Source organism: Melozone crissalis, unplaced genomic scaffold, assembly GCF_028551555.1.
Source record: "Melozone crissalis strain CALT ecotype California unplaced genomic scaffold, PUWL_Pcris_2 ptg000088l_1, whole genome shotgun sequence".
In the NCBI taxonomy this organism is placed as follows: Eukaryota; Metazoa; Chordata; class Aves; order Passeriformes; family Passerellidae; genus Melozone; species Melozone crissalis.
Window position 1 is genome coordinate 1,218,873 of NW_026535865.1, and position 17,694 is coordinate 1,236,566.

Here is a 17,694-nt window from a genome sequence, read left to right on the forward strand (position 1 = left end):
ATAATAAATACAATAATCAGAGAAAATAGCCACTGGCCTCTTGAGCTCTGGATTTATGCATCCTACTGTGCTGAGCAGCCAACCTTGAGAAGTGCAGAGCTACGTTAGAGGAACTCGCCGAAGGCACAAAAAGACTCTCCCGCTTCCAAATAGAGATTAAAATACCTCAGGTGACAAATTCAGCTCTTGGAAAATAGAACCAAAATGAGAAAAAGCCAAAACACAAGTGCAGCTCCACTCAGAGAGCTCAAGGGGTTGGTGTTTCTTTATGCTAAAGGTGAATTTGGTCCCTTCCCTCTAAAGCTATTTATAGCCTAAACGTAGAAATGGAACAATAAGGTGCTTCATTGACAGAGTTAAAAAGGACACATTTCTTCAATATGGAACTAAAAAATACGGTGACCTTCTGACAGAGGCAGCCTCCAGACAAACTGCTCCATGTTTATGTGATTGAACCAGGCTATCAGCAGCACACAAGAGCTATGTGTTAAAAATCTCCCACAAACTCTAACCTTCTGCAGGCAGAGCTATCAGAGGAGTTACTTTAAATAAACAGTTTATCACATGACCTGTATATTGTGTTAGAAAAGTAAACGTGGGGACATTCTCCAACTTTGTTTTTTTAAAGTACATATGTAATGATAAAACTATCCAAAAGGAACTTGAGTTATTGCCGTTTAAAATGCACTGAAAAAAAATCTCCTGAAATATTTGAAGAATTTCTACTTTATTGACCTTACCCAGAACATTAAAGCAACATAGAATTGTAACAAATGTTGAAGGACCTTAAGGACTACTCATTTTCCAAACTCAGCCTTAAAAGAATGGATCACTTTTACTGTTAATTCATCATTTTGGTTTTGACTGCTGGATATTCTTTCTATAAATGATACCAAGTTTTTTAAAAACTTTTTAAAAAAAGATTTTTAACTGCTTTTTATAAATAACATTACTGCAATGTTCAATCCCCCTATAAAAATAGGTGTCCTTTCCATGCAAACACCCTTTGGTCATCTGGACAAGGGCAAGTGACCAAACACTGACCAACCAGTGTTCACTGTGGTGACAATTTATCCTGCTCCAGTGACTTGTCTCTGGATTTTCCATGGTTTTCATACTCACATGATACAGATGTACAAAAAACATATCCAAGCAAATGGAAGGAAGAGCTGTGTGGCCACACACACCACTGTGGTGAAGTGACTTCTCCCCTCACCTAAGAGCTGGATCCTGAAGCCTTCCCCAGTCCCAGAGCTAGAACAGATGCAGGGACTGGCAGAGGAAGGCTCAGGAGGCAACAGTAACTGCACTGGCCAGTCTCTGACAGGAGAGTGGAGCAGCTCAAGAAAACCAAATTTTATGAAAATGCAGCTTGAAGAATAGAATAAAATAAAATAAATCCAACACTTGAGTGCACAGACACCATCTAACAGGGAATCACTGAGAACTGAACACACTGAGCTGCTCTGATTCTGCTCATGTCTGGATTTCTGGTGTTGCCATCCCCTCACCTGAAGGATCTGCATGAGCCTTTGCCAGCTCACACCAAGCACATACAGAGATTCCTCTTCCACATTTCTGTGGGATTTCCCTATCTGCTGATGGTTAACAGGAGGTTTACAGGTGCTGAGGCTCATGGCCAGCGTTCTGCACTGGGGTGAATTCCATTCATGTGGACATCTGAGAAACAAATGTAGTGACTCCCCTCAGCATCTAAACACGAGACCCAGCATGAACAACTGTGTTTGCAGCAGAAATTACACCTGCTCCTTCAGAACCTACACCAGGGGCTGTCCCAAGAGACTCTTAACCTACTCTAAAGGACCCCAAAACACCCCCATCTCAGCTGCTCCTGTAGCACATCTCACAGTACAGACCAAAAAATTCAGGTCTCCAGAATCTGATTAGCACATCCTAGTCCAGCAATGAAGACTTTCCAGAACTCTCTACCTCCATGAGAATTGCTCACAACGAGCAATGTGAGACCCCTGCTTTGAGACAGCCTTTGGTTCTACTAAGATCCTGTAAGTGCTTACTGACAGAGGCATCACCTGATAGAAACACCTGGCTTCCACCAAATGGATGGATGAAAAAGCTGAGCACTCTGAGAATTAAGAGGCCAAAAACTCTCTTGAAACAGGTCTGTTCAAGTGAGAGCTTCAAAGCAGGGTAAGGAGGAAACCAGTTGCTCCTACCTTTTGGGCAGAAAAACTCCTGGTAGATGTCTTATTAGACTTTAGTTTCCAACCCCAGAAGCTTCCTTTTGGTCTTTACCAGTAGGATGCACAAGCATTTTGGTTTAGGACTAAAAGCATTCTTTATACATACACAATTTTTTCTGGACTTCAGCTATTTATACCAAGATTTTATTGACTGTTAGAAGAGCACAAATTATACACTACTTCTGGTATCAGCTCTGGATAATAGCAGGAGTTTTTCCTCTTTTCCTGACTCAAGCAGCAGTGCTTTGCTGATAGCAATTGCCTGAAAATTATTATCAGAGCAACTATCAAAGAAAGCTGGAATCAGACCTTTCCTAAAAGAGATTGTTGTAGTAGCAGTACAAAACCATATCCTGCACTTACCTAGCAAAGAATGAGAGATGGAAAAATAGAGAAGCAGTGGAAAAAGAAAGGAACAGTGATGCCAGAGAGCATTCAGGAGAAGGGGGTTCTTCAAAAGTGGCAGCAAAGCAATGTGCTGCTGCCATGGCCAGTGTGCTTGGAACCAGTACTGACAGAGTCACATTTAGGGGTCACTCACTGCAAGTCTGAACCCCTGCTAAATATTGTGATAAACAGCAGCTCCCATTTTAGTTTAGCAGCAAATTTATCTTAAATGGAATAAAGCAAGAGAGAATGACAGTAACTGGGAGTGACTACAGCCCACTCCTGTGGAACAGGACAGTGCAGGTTCAACAATGATGGGACATGTAAGAGAACTTCTCTCTACTACAGAGCTTTAACTTGGGAGGATGCCCAGAGCGCTTCCCAAGCTCTCCTTGTACGCAGAAAGGAAATAATCATAGATGTGATAAATGGATGGTGATGAACTGGTGGAAGGAAACCTCTGACAGCCAAGAGCAGCTCTGGGGGCTGGGAATGGCCTGGCTGCTGTGTCACAGTCGCTGTTCCACCGAGCATCTCAAGAGATGGGGAGGGAACAGACTGGCAGGAGAGGCAAGGTTGGATGCTTTAACAGGAAAAATCCCACCTGCACTCACTGCACACAAGCTCAAACTCAGTGGAAGGCTGCTCGCTGGGCCAAGGCCTATCTGTAGGGTTTAGACATGTCCTGGGCAGGTCCAGGAACATCAGCAGCTGCCACAGGTCCTCCTTGGAGCTGGGCACCAGCTCAGCCACATGTGGAGGCTGAGGGAGCCCTCAGGCTGTGCAGACCCCATGGCAGGGAGAGGACAAGGAGAGGACAAACGGCGGCAAGCAGAAGGCAAGGTCAGCTGGGGATGGAGTGAGGCGAGCAGGCAGCATGGACTGGTCTTCAAGTTTGGAAATGAACTCTGGGGCTGGTAGAGATTCAGGCAAAACAAAGAGACACTGCATTAAACTGCCACAGACCTCATTTCCACACCTGCCCTGCCTACAGTAACACCAGAGCCAAGTCTCTAGCTGTGCACAGCAGCTCACACACCTGTACAGGCATGGTCAGCCTTCCCAGTTTCCTACCCAAGCACACCTGAGGGTTACATCAGTCTGTGACACTCATTTCTATGTGACAGATTTATTGTGCTGCTTGTTTCAAAACTCTCTTCTTCTACTCAGCTGTCAAAGCAGTAAATTAAAATTCTCTTAGAGCGGAGCTACAGTTCCTTAAATGGCACTCTGAAAGCTGGACACTTTGTGCAATACTTAGCAAAAAAAAGAACAGAAAATAAAAAACAAAACAAAATTTGAGCAAAACAAAATCAAATTTAATGTTCTTAAATGCAAAAGTAAAAACAAACAAAAAACACAAAAAAGCAAAAGAAAATTAACAGAAACAGAACAACTCAAAGTTTCAAGGCAGTCTGCAGAAAACCTGGGGGATTAATCTTTAAATCTACAAATCAAAGGGGTTTTTTGGTTAATATCTAACTTGCAAGTTGTAAGTACTTTTCTGCTGAGTGTTCAGTAAGTAAAGCTAGTTGTCAAAACAAAATCCTATTAAAATAGAAAAACTAGCACTCATTAGAAGGGATGCGAGAAATACAATGCTCAAATGTTTATAACTGGTTTTTCTTTATAAAATAGAACTGCCAAAGGAATTCCAACTACAATGATCTTGGAAAATGAGTAAGTATCTTGCTGCATTATAATGTACCAGTAAGTAGTGCACCATGCATTAAATATTTGGACAGAAGAGATTCAGTCTGATAAAGTAGCAACATATATTCACACTCGCTTTTTTGGAGTTTCATTTTGACTCTGAAATCTTCCTGGAGTTTCTCTGAAACTCTTTGGTCCATTCCTCTCAAAGTGGGTTTTAAAAGTCACGTTTCTAAAACCTGTGAATTGGACAGCTTGGCCACTGCTCAGTGTGCAACTTACCTCCTCAATGGTGTTAAAGTTAGGCTGGCATGCTACTACTTACAAGACCTTGACTTTAAAAAGCCTGATCCTCAACTAGACACAGAGTAATGAATATTAATTTATCAAACAATTTACTGTCAACTAAAACATTAGTATTTCTCAACTTTTCTTCCATACTACTGAAACTGAGGGAGAACAAAAGGACAGGGGGATGGGTAGGAAGAACAACATAAAACCAAAGAAAATCAATGAATTCAGCCTGATATTTTTCAGAAAATTCCAGTTTTTGCAGACAACATTCAATGAAACAAATGTTAGTCTCATAAGTGAAAGCATGCTTCAATTTTACCACCATCCAGAGGGTCTAGTTAATGCAATCTACTTAAGATTTCAGGGGATTTTTAACATGTTTTAAATGAAATAACTTAAAGGAACTTGAAATTGGTCTAACATTGTGGGATTTCAAACATTTGAACATGTCAGTTGCATCCCAGAATATAAAACCTTTTCACTTCTCATTTAGACTAAGACAAACACTTGTGAAAATTGGCGCAAAATGAGTTTTACACTAACAAAAATGTTTCAACTTCTGTCACTCCATTATCTATTCCATACAAAAAGCACGAGCAAGTTATTTGTGGGACTTGTTGGTTTTGAAGGAAACCTGTAAGATTTTGTCCCCCAGGCGGTAGCCATTAAGACTTGCTATGGCCATTGCAGCTTCTTCATAGTTTGTCATGGTCACAAAACCAAAACCTTTGCACTTGTTGGTGTTGAAATCTCGAATAACTTTCACATTGGTAACCGCACCAAAGGGGCCAAACATCTGCCAGAGGATTCCCTCATCAGCATCTTGACCAAGGTTGTAGATGAAGATACACCAGCCAGAAGATGCGTTTCCTGGAACATTTACACCAGAAAGCCCACTCATGTGATCTACACCCATAGGAGAGAACCTAGCAAATAAAAAGCACAATATTTCATGTTCAATTAAGCAAATTAACTTGAATGGGAAGCAACTGAGAATGAATATTTTATACATGGCACATCAAAACCGCCACATAAATGTTTCCCCATTCAAATTGACAATCAAATTGACAGCTGCCAGAAAAAAAAAAAAAGTTAAGTATTCCAACTGCTTTATCAACAGGGAACTATCCTTAGAAATAGGCAAGGAACAGGCAAGGCAAGATTACATCATCACCTTCCCAGGGGACCTGGATGGATGCCTGAGCTCAGCCAGGCCGCTCCAAGCGTCCAGGGCATTGCTGCAGAACTGCTTGAGTTCAGGGGCACAGGCAGCACCTCCCAGAGGCCCCAGACACCCCCAGGCATCTCCCACTTATTGCACAGAAGGAGATTTTCTTTCACCCCATGCTCCTTTTCTTGCCTCTAAAAGAACATGTCTGGAAACTCTTTAAGTCAAAGAGTTTCTTTGGATTTGCTGGGGCAGGGGATGAGTGTTCTGGGTTCTTACGAGTAGAGACTGGATGTATTAATTTCCTCTTTTGTGAAGCAGAACAAAACCTACTCCCTTTCCACCCAAAGGCAGCAGGTGCAGGCAAACACTCACAACATGAGCAGGCTCGGTGCAGTTTTATTATTCCAGTGTGTATGGATGGTTTTAATAATTTTTCCAGGAAAACTCAGATCTGACTTTATTGAACTGGATTTTTAAAATCACCTACCCATTCTTCCTGAATCCTGCCTCCTTCACAATACCTCAGCAGGATTCATGCATAACAAAAAGCAAAAATCTTCTCCTTTTTGTCTCATTTTGTAATAATTTATTTTCCCTAAAACCCACATTTCTAATTCCCCTTTATTCTATTTCTGGCCTAAACTACAGAAAATCAAAGCTTCTGAATATTTTAGTGCAATATTAGAGATGCACAGCTAAGCACTCAAAGGCCAGGAAATGTGAAAGTTAATGTCAAAAACGCACTTTGAACCCTTGTGCTTATTTATTATTTAAAAATATGAGGTCATGTGATCATAGAAATATAATGATACTATACCAGGGGTTCCCAAATTGAGGTGTACCACTGGTGATTTGCAAACCCCTTAAAAGCGGTACACGAGCTGCTCTCTGCCAAGAGCAGGGCGGTGGCAGATCCTGATTCTCTGCTGACCTGGAGGAAACAGGGAAGGGATGTCTGGGCAGTGAATGCTGCAGAAAGTGCCAAATGCTTCCCCTCTGACTCTTTCTTGCCCTGCATCAAGGAGCTGCTGCTGCCTTTCTTGAGGAGGGAGGGCTCGAGGAGTACGGGGAGGGAGGGGAGCAGAGGGATGGCAGTGCACACTCACACTCACACACACACGGTGCACTCACACACCAGAACCACTCAGTGCCCATCTCCCCCAGGCTCTCTGGTGCCCAGAGCTCCCTGCCTTGGACACCTGAGCTGCTGGACTCTCCTGTCCCCAGAGCAAGTGTCACTCCATCCCTCCCTCGCTGCTGCTCTGCAGCCCTGGGGGCTCCCGGAGCACAGGGGACACTGCTGAGCTGCAGCACCTCACTGACAGCCAGCCCCACGAAAAAACAAGTTTGGGAAGCCTTGTACTACAGCCAAACTGAAAAAGCAGTTAGAAGTACCACAAGGTGAATGAGACATACCAACCCCTACGATCTGATGAAGAGGTGACACATCTGGTATTTCTTTTGGCTTTGTATAAAAACGTTCCTGTGCTTGCATGCTTGATACACTTACTTGTTCTGACAGACACCTTCAGTTGTGTGTAGCTTCTTTCCAAGTGAGTAATAATCTGGTAGGATGAATTTATCTTAATATCTGTCAAGTTTCCATCTCAACAGATCACCAGTCCTGAATCCCTTCTCAAACCACTGAGCTCAGAATTGCCTGACGTTGGTTCCAGCAGTCACTATTAGCTCTGCCCCTGCCTGCTTTGCCCAGGAGCCCAGGTAACACCAAATCATGATACTGCATATCCCATGCAATCAGTTGTACAAGAGCAATGGTGTTAAATGCAAGAAAACAAATCTAAATGCTTGTTACAGACAAAATAATTTAAAATACCAAGTACCTCTGCTTTTGGATACACTTATCTTCAAACAGATTGTCCTCTCTTCCTGCTTTGTTTCACAAAAATGTTACAGGTTTATTAAAATAGCCAAACCAAACAAAACAGGGTAAAACCAAAGAAGTCCCCTGAAAAATCAGAAAAGTAATTTTAAAAAAACCAACCAACTTGTAGGAAATACTATTCAGCTAATGTGATGAATGTCTGTTCTCACTCTGCACAAGAGGGACCCCAGATCTCTCACTCAGCCCAGGGTAACAGTGTGCATGAGCAGGGCTGGAGCAGCTGACACACAGCTCTGTCCCACCAGGACAGATTTTTGTGGCCATGCCAATTGAAGATGACCTTTAGGAAGTTACACTTATTAAGGATGTTTAAAGAATGCCCTACTATGGCAAACACGAAGACCAACAGAGATCCAGGATGTTTCAGAGAAAGTGGTTTTACAATTCCTTTAATACTGTAATTTGAACAATCTCCGTATTAGCACACTTATAGCTGGTGTTCTCATTTCTGTTGAAATTATTTTTATACTGTCTCCTCCACACTGCTTTTTCAACCCTCCCAAAGAGTCTGTAGCCAGTGTTATTTGTGGATGGTTCTTTCCAGCCATGCTAACCCAACAAGCCACATCTTGGGGCATTAGGTATCAACAAGAGTGCATTTTCCATCGTAACTCTTTTACTTTATAAGCTTCTTGTTTCTATCAATGACCTTTTGCTCCCTCTGTCATTAGACAGACAGCCTGCTTTGTTTAACAGATCCTGAGATTAGATGAACTCACTGGAGGATGTAATCTCAGAAATGACACTCCTAAATGAAAGCAGTTTCTTTTTAGGTCTATGCAAGTCCTATAAATTCTTTTCATAGAACCACAGAAACTCCTGAGCTGGGAGGGACCCTCAGGGATCATCAGTGCAGCCCCTGTCCCTGCAGAGCCACCCCAACAACCCCACCCTGAGCACCCCTGGGAGCTCCTGGAGCTCTGGCAGCCTTGGCACCATTCCCTGGGCAGCCTGGGCAGTGCCCAGCACCCTAGGGGGAAAGAACTTTTCCCTAATATCCAACCTAAACCTCCCCTATCATAGCTTTGTGCTGGTTTTGCTGAACTCTTTTGCCTGCACTCTGAGGACAGTTCCATACAGCAGCACAGGTGGGATGCCAATAAGCAGGAACATTAGTTTTAATCCCAGTTTGTGTTGCCACTGCACTTGAGCTTGGCAGCTTTTTATATTTTAATTGTTCCACAAAGAGCAGGAGCTCAGCTACACTGACAATGTCCTTCTGACAAGTAACTTGTTCTACTGTGTTTGTTACAGACAGAAAAGATCTGCTGTGGCCAACACAAATCTTGTTGAGAACTCAGGGACACAAGCTCTAAGCCTGAAAAAAATCAGGGTGTTGGGTCAAACAACCATGTAAGGAAGAATAGAAACAACTGGGATTTCAATCCCATATTCTTCCAGAACTTTGGTGAAATGCTACTCTGGATGAAATGGTTTGTACTCAGTACACACAGCTTGCATCCAAATTATACATTGCTTTAAAAGTGAAAATTTAAACAATTTCACTGGAATGATACCAAGCAGGTGTAGAGGAGCGGTCTGAGCAATCATATCACTGGCAGGGTTAAACAGTCCTCTTCCATTTCCCTGTGAATCTAAGAACTATCAGAAATGGCTCCCCTTCAGGCATTCAGGGCAGATTCAGGGCAGAACTCATGGGCTGATACTGGCAGAGTTATGCCCATTACAGGAACTGGGAACTGGCTCCAACCCTGAACAAGTCTGAAAGCACTATCAGCTGAACTGGCAATAACTGAGGTTTGTTGTTCTAATACAAAGCTCTGGTGAGCTGCAAAAGCACAGCACTTCCAGGGGCCCTGAGCAGCCTCCTCATGCTACAGGAGCTAAACCCCTCCATTTCATCACAGTTCAGCACCTGGAGATCTGCTATTTTCTTTAAGTAAACAAATCTTACACTCTAAGGAAACGCCCACCCCAGATGTGTTATCTGTTCTCCAGACAAGCTCATGCTGTGGCATCATTCCCTCTGGATGGAAGCAGAGAGCCTGGGTCTTTGAATTAGTCCAGAATCCAGTGGGACACAGCATTAAGACCAGCTCCTGATGTGAGCCACAAACACCACAGGAACTCAAAAGGATTAAAAGAACATTAAGCAAAGGGTTGGAGAAATATCTGTAGGAAATTAATAATTACAAATTAGATACTAAAGGTTTAATCCTGGATTTACACGGATTATGATGAAATGAGTTGAAATGTAATCAAAATATCAGGTTACGTATTCAACCTCTGTGGAGCAGAGATCACAACTTTAATTTATACAGACTGTGGGCTCTCTGGAAGCTGCTTATCCATTCATCCTGTCTTGTTCACTACCAAAACAAACAAGACTCAGCCCAAACTCAGGTTCCTGAGCTTAACCACAGCATGAGTAATCACAACTCCTTCAGTTCAGCATCCTTCAAGGAAGACAGACTCACTAGGAGAACTTGCAGCTAACAATAAAGAAAAATACAAAGGGTTGTGGGACAGACCTGATGATGTTGAAGGTCTTTTCCAACCTCAGTAATTCCATGACCCCATGGTGTGAGCATTGTGCACATGTGTACAGAGGTGCCTGCACGAGTGACTGAGGGAAGGAAGCTGTGCAGCAAGTGCTGCAGCTCTCACAATCTGTGACACGGCAGAGATAAAGAGCTTGTGTCTGCAGGTCAGCTGGGGGCTCTTGTGTCCACAACATCTTCCTGAAAGCACAGCTGTACCTCACCTCTACTCCCACCTCTGCCAGGCTCTGGGACCCCAAAATCTTCAGCTCTTTCCCCACCAGCAGGTCTGCACTGGGAGCAGCAGCCAGCCAAGGCGTGCTGACAAACAGGCACTGGGCACAGGACACAGCTCCCAGGGCAGCAGGAATGGAACACAGACACAACATTTTCTTCCTCTTAACCCCCACTGTGACACCCCAAGCCTAGAGAAATACTCTGTGTGTCTGCCCCATCCCTGAGAGTGTTCCAGCCAGGTTGCACAGGGCTTGGAACACCCTGGGATAGTGGAAGATGTCCCTGCCCATGGCAGGAGTGGGATGAGATGAGCTTTAAGGTCCCTTCCAACCCAAACCAGTCTGTGATTCTTTGAAATGCACACAACTGACATTAATGCTGCTCTAAATGGTAAATTAAGAGAATAATGAACAAACTGGTTATTAAAATTTAGTTTCACTAGCAGCTCTTAATATAAACACATTAATAGTTTTTATTGTTTCTGAGTGATCATTACAGGATTGAATTAAAAGTATTTGGTCTCTTAATTATAGATGTGAATATTATTTGCACTCCTTATTCTGATGCATTTCAATCCTGGTGTTTTGATTTTAGGGGGAAGAACGATGATGAAAATGTCCAAGTAAATTAAGAATGTTAAGAATGAAAAAGATTTGAGTAGGAACTGGACACACTGAAGCCCTGGCTGAGACAAAGGGCAGATGTGTTGATTTTTTAATAATTCACCTAAATGCAAACAACGCAGAATTTCATTCCTTGGTGTGGCTCAGGAGGTTTGGTGTGCAGATCTGGGTGACTGCTTCAGGGAAACAAGGAGCTGCCTCAGCTGACTTCCCTGGGCTGCAGCTGAAGAGAACTGGGGAACAACTGAGGCTGGCAGGAACCTTTATCCTTTATTTAAATCCTCTAAGAAACCCCCTGCTCGAAGCAAGGCACCTGGGGCAGGTTGCTCGGGCTCATCCTGTGACCAAAACTTACCAGAAATCAGTCAAATAAAACTCCTTAACGCCAATGTAGTGTTCAGAAGGGCATGCATCACTCATTACAGGCCTGGCTGCACAGGGGATAACTCCACCTTGTGTGCACGTGATCTTCTACAAGTGTGTTGCTTATATACAGTCACAATGTGCATGTTTTGCTCATTGCCATAAAGCTCTCCCCCATTTCCCAGGTTCAGTCCTTGTTTTGGCTGTGGCTGCATCCCTAAGCCAGATGTCTTCCCCTTATCTTCCTACCATCCTTGCTGAGAAAGCAGATCCCCACATACTCTGTTTCCTGCTAAAACTACACAGGCACAGTAGAAATCAGATGAACCCTTTTGGTATCAATTCTAGCCAGGTTTCAGCATCTCCAAGGAGAGAAAATTCACTGTCTCCTTGAGCAAAGTGTTCAACCACTCTCAGGATAAAACCACAACTGACTACAAAGTACGAATTTTCTCTGGAGAGCCATTACAGAGAGCTGTGCTCAAATTGCTGAGCTACAGCACTGTGGACAGGAGACAGCAACACTGGAACAGCAGCACAGCTAAAAGGTGGCTGAGATTTTAGTCCAATTTTACTGAGCTGATTGGATCCCTTACAGTAGAACAAAAAACAAAAAAAAAGCAGTAAATTCTCAACAGGGAAGCACTACTCTCAGAAATACATATCATCTCAAAGCCTGTTGCTTCTCTGCAAGACAGTCAATACATTGCATTTTCCAGACCACCCTCCAACCATCAGCTTCCTCCATGAACACCCAAGGCACTTCCAATTCAAGCAATTCATATTCAAAGTAACTAAAGCAATTTTCTATGGCAAAGCACAGTCTTCCATAGCCCTGGAAGCAGACAGGAAGCTGCAACTGCTCAATATTCCCATCAGTAAACTCTTGAGGCTTCGAGGGAAGGCAGAATCCTGCACAGGTGGCAATGCAGGAAGGAATCCCACAGAACCTCCTCATCAGAAATAAAAAGTTTCCCTCTCTTATTGTAACACCTCCCTGCTGGAACCAACCATTCAGAGCTTTAATTAAGTTGCCAAATTCTATTTGTGTTCAAATATATAAACCACAGAACGGGGATCTGTTGAGACAGGCACCTACCAACACCCACCTGGAACCTGCTGCTGCTGTCCCCTCACTGTAATCCAGTAGTGGAAACAGCCACCAGAGTGCAGGTACCTTTAAACACTAACTTCAATATAAATTTTGCAAATAAGATTTTTCTTTAATCATATTTTAATGCAACAGTTTCTTTACATAACGCTGAGGACACATAGTGCACTATGTATTCATTCACACATGCTGCAGTGAAGGTATCACTGCCCAGCTGCGGGGGCACAGCTCCCCACACCGCCACGGGAACAGGAGCAAGCCTTAAATGCATTTATTCCTCCTAACCTACCTGAATCTCTGTGCCTGGTGATGCACTGGCCCTCCAAACCGTCTAGCTGGTGAATGACACAGCTGCGACAACAGTGCCACATTTTTGTTCTGGTTAGGGTTGGCTGCAAACTTCACTGTAATGGGCTCGGAGGAACCTGGGGGTTTGTGACCATTGAAATTTGTAATTGCCTCTTCTGCTTCTGACCTTTTGTCAAACCGGATAAATGCGACCCCTCTGGACAAACCTTGTAACCAAACCAATAAAAAAACAAACAAACAAACAAAGAAAAAAAATTGAAGTTCAGGATAAACTCAAAATAACTTTGAAAACAAAACCCAAAAAAGTTCAGTATTTCTATGGTCACAGCTTTCAAGTTCTCTACATTTATATTTCTTCAGCAGCTGGAGGATAAAGTACAAAATTAAGAAACCAAAGACAAATTAGCATACTCATTTCAGCTATAACAACCACAATGACTAAACACTTAAAAAATATGTGATAGAATTCCATTATATTCATCATCAATTAACATTTCCATTTACAAAAAACTCCTCAACATTTTAAATTAAGTAAAAAAAAAGAATTAACTCCAGATGGTTAAAAACAAACTCATCTGCAAACACAAAATTTAAACACTTTTGCATATGTTTTCATTTTTCCATGCTAGAAACACATTCAGGTTCAGAGATGAGGGAACAAATGTCTGACTATAATAAAGGACTTCCACCTTTTTTAATGGAGAGATCAGAATGTCACCAGAATTTCACATGCACTATTTCCAGCTGGCACATAGATTATTTTTAATCATTAAAATCAATGAAGAATTACCTCTTGGTAGCTGGACTGAACCAATATCACAGCTGTTAAAAATTTGTGTATTTTTTTCCTAATCCCAGTCCCTGGATGCTGTTTCCTTCTGACTGAGGTACAAGTTCTGCCTTGTGAGCTCTCCTCTCCTCCCCTTGCTTCTCATCTGTGACTTGACCGTAGGCTGAAAACACGGTTTATCACAGTGAAGCTAAATGGGCACATTTTGTTTAAATGCCATTCCAAAGGAGGTATTGTGGCCAGGACTGTAAATGTAGGCCTAAATTAACTCTGTTTCAGAAGGGGACATATCAGATACTTTGTTTTCTTCACATCCACCCAGGAACATCTTCAAAGCCAGATACAGAAGTTAACCTTATGATAAACCACAAAATCATAAACTGTTGTTGGTAACAGTTGAGGATCATTTTCTCTGTTTCACAGAAGGAAATGCAACGTGTCAAGACCTGGGTCTGATGCAAACAAGGTGTGATTGCCTTTTGATAAATAACAACACATGGGCTCACAGAGTACAGCTGCCAGCCCTGTGTGCTCAGGTACACTGAGATCAGCCCCATGCCAGGGGAAGGCCCAGGGCAGCAGCATCACTCAGAACTCAGCAAGGCTATCTTAGAGCTCAGTTACTGTGACTCTTCCACTTTCACGCTGCTCATCCTAGTGCTTCCCAAAGCATTCGTTTAAAACGTAAATATTTTAGAAAGTGTATTTTCAAACAGAATAATTTTCAAGAGCTGGAGTACCATCTCTGTGAGAAGGTACAGCTAAGTACAAATTAAAACCTGTCTGAAGCGGGAGCAGATCAAGATATGAGAGGCAGGCTTAAAGCCAAGGCATAGCCACATTCCTGGTGGGATGGCAAGCCAGGCTCTGCATGAATTAACTGTGAGATGCAACAGAACCCACTCCTCAGCCAATGCATTATTAGGGAAAGCAGCTGGTCTGTTCTGAGCTGAATTACACAGCATTAGGCCTCAGCACACCCATGAAAACTATATCATTCCTGGGGAGATTTTATTTGTATAACTTCTGTAATCTCATTTTACAGCTCTGTCAAATCCAGATGCTCTCCAGACCCCACAGATTGCCAGAGAGGGATGACTAGTTTTGAGACTTGCATTACTAAGTTTGCTGTGCTCCCCAAGTCTTTTTCTTGCTTCTCACTACAGCTGCATCCTCGATAACCAGCTCTAGGGACAGGGCCATGCAGGTATCAGAGTTGGGCAAAACAAATAATATTCTCCAGGCAGGATGGGATTTTCCTTCCATGTCATGTCAGTCCCCTGATCTCACCAAGCCACCTCAGGTTTCTCTGATGCACAGTCACATTTGCAGCACCATCTGACCAAACACCTGCAAGTGGTGCCTGGCTCTGATGGGGACACAGGAGGTGGCTCTGATGGGGACACAGCCCTGCAGATCTCAGCCTGCACTCAGACTGAGCCCACCAGGAGCTGCTGATGGCCCACTCCAAACTACAGCAGATTCCTCACAGAGCAGGAAAGCTGCTCCTGAACTGAAGTGTATAAATGCACATCCCAGTTATAAATGTTAAATGTGGAATTGCTAGAATTGGACTGTCCTCTCTTCCAATACACCAGATGCATAATCAATAAAAAAGTGTATTTGTAAAAGCTCTCTCCAGATTAATACATGACATATGGGCTACCAGTAAAACCACAGAACAGCTGGGTGACAGGATAAGCCAGACAGTTATACTGTCTGAAATAATAGGGTAAGAACTTAAAACTCTGAAAACACACTGTAACAGAGTCAGAACTGCCATCACAACGAAAACCTTAACTTTGGTCTCCCCTGAGCCAAGTCCCTAAGTAAGTGGCTTCTCCCCTTTCTTTTTTTTTTTCCTTTCTTTTCTTTTTCTTTTTTTAATACACAAAATACATTTAGAATTTTCAGAGCAGTACTAAGTGTAGGGAATTCATTCCCTTGCTTAGCAGTAACCACAGAAGTCTGTAAGACATCTCACATGGTTTAAAATATAAGAAAATTGGGTGAGTTCCAGGCTGGTACAAAAGACAAAACACATTTTTGTTTTGCTTTAAATCTCTAACTATGGCCTGGAATTGACCAGTGGATAAGAGCTGCACGTGTGTAAAGTCAAAGTAAGGTCAGCACTCCAGGTTACACACATGGCCCAGAAACACAGTGCATTGCAGTGCCAGCATCAGAGCAAGAAAGTAATTTGGCAAATCAGTAGCTGATAAAAATTACAATAATCCTATTTTAACAAGGTCTGAGGTTTGGGCTGTAAGCTGGAAAAGGCAGTGTTGAGTCATTCTGTGTTTAAAAAAAAAAATCACTGAACATGGATATCCTGTCAAAATTCTATCACCAGTTGACAGCAGATGTCATGATAACTTGTGGAAGTCTAATTTACTGAAGTTTAGGTACTGCCAGTCTCAGAAAACACCAAACACATGCTGCACACTCCAGTTTCCCACAGCCAAGGCCCCAGAGCTCACCTGTGGTTTGATCCACGAGCACGCGTGAGTTGATGATGCGCCCAAAACGGGAGAACATATCTTCTACATCCTTCTGTGTCATGGAGCGGGGCAGGCCACTGATGTACAGATTAGCATCCTTGATAACTTCAGAGCTTGGGCGGGCATAGGAAACCTTGGAAAGAAATAAAAACACATGTTCAGGCTGTTAACAGGGAAGATCAATTTATTGTCATGAGCCAATTTAATTAACTTCCCCATTACCAACTGTGAAAAACGCCAATCACTTGTTTTTAAAATTTTTAAAAGTTTAATAGTAATAAAATGGTTAAAAATAATAGTAACACAATTAGAGTAATAACAATTTGGACAAATTGAATTAGGACAATATGAGACAATAAATACAAAGAGTTACGGATGTCCAGGTACCTTTTTCTGGGCATCACGAGCCCGAAAAAGGATCCACATTAACAAAGGATTAACCCTTAAGAACAACAGCCTGTTGCATATTCATACACTTCATACATGATGCATAAATTCTATTCAAACACAGGATTCTGTCTGGGCAGTGTCAACTTCTTCCCTCTAATCCTAATAGCGCCTTAGGACGGGAAGAAGTTTGTTTCTTCCGATAAGAGAGCAATAAATTCCTTTTCTCTGAAAGATTCAGGTGTCCTGTGGCTGCTATCTCACTGCAAGTCCTTTCTTTTAAACAAAGCATCTTACATACCATAGTTTCTATTTTAACCATTTTTATAACCTAAAACTATATTTAACACAGTAGTTAAGAAAATTAATACAGCATTGCTTTCTAACACAACACATATAATATTCATTTTAATATTTGCAAAAAGCCACTCATGAAATACATGCATTTTTCACACCAACACATGCATTTTTACTGGAGCTCAAAAGAATGGAACTGAGAGAGTAGGGGAAAATCAATTCAAACAAAAGGAAAAAGGGCATGTCCCTACATAATGCCACTCATTTTGGGCTAACCCAAGAGACAACAACTATATTAGCATTGCTGTAAGGAGACAGCAACAGACCAGTACCAATGCTCCCAGCAAACACTTCTGCCACACCAAGAATCCTGAGTTCTGACTCAGCCACTGGCCCTGCCACAGCTCCCATCAGGAACTGTCAGTATATTCCCTAAACTTCATGAAAATATGGCATGAGTAGGGTGCAGTTTTCTGTCCTAACTTCTACTACTGGAGAAAGCTGCATAAATCACCTAAGCAGGAGCGAGTCCTCCACAGAGCACAGGTTGTTGTTTGCACATGTACTAACAAGATTTACAATAAATATTATGAAGCATCCAAGATGTGCATGAGTTAAACACCTAGCAACCATCTATAATGGTATCTCTACTACTGCAAAAATGGTGGGAAAATAAAGAAAGGAAACCCTCAAATACTAAGCTGTTTCAAAACACTTCACTATTCTCCTCCCAGATTCATGCTTGCTGCAGCTGGGAGCACACAAACTTTACCATCAGAATAAAGTTTATTACAAGGCTGTTTTCACAGACAACTGAAGAGCTCCCACCTTGATGGTTTTGGACTGAAGTCTGAGGCCATTCAGTGTGTTTATTGCTCTTTCAGCATCTTTTGCAGTTACGTAGTTCACGAAGCCGTAGCCTAAGCTGTGTCCTAAAGGGAA

General features: G+C 42.4%; 1 protein-coding gene across 2 annotated transcripts in view; it reads right to left on the bottom strand.

The window, feature by feature from the left end:
• Positions 1–1,733: 1,733 nt before the first annotated feature.
• ELAVL1 (ELAV like RNA binding protein 1) overlaps positions 1,734–17,694 on the bottom strand; it is a 33,147-nt gene continuing 17,186 nt past the window's right edge. Inside the window, exons 2-5 of one of the 2 annotated variants that reach the window (XM_054290931.1) lie at positions 17,581–17,684; positions 16,048–16,201; positions 12,758–12,983; positions 1,734–5,482 (exon numbers count right to left, since the gene is read on the bottom strand). In XM_054290931.1, coding sequence (XP_054146906.1) covers positions 5,158–5,482; positions 12,758–12,983; positions 16,048–16,201; positions 17,581–17,684 — 809 coding nt within the window. In that variant the 3' untranslated portion in view covers positions 1,734–5,157. The other variant, XM_054290932.1, reaches the window with a different exon arrangement.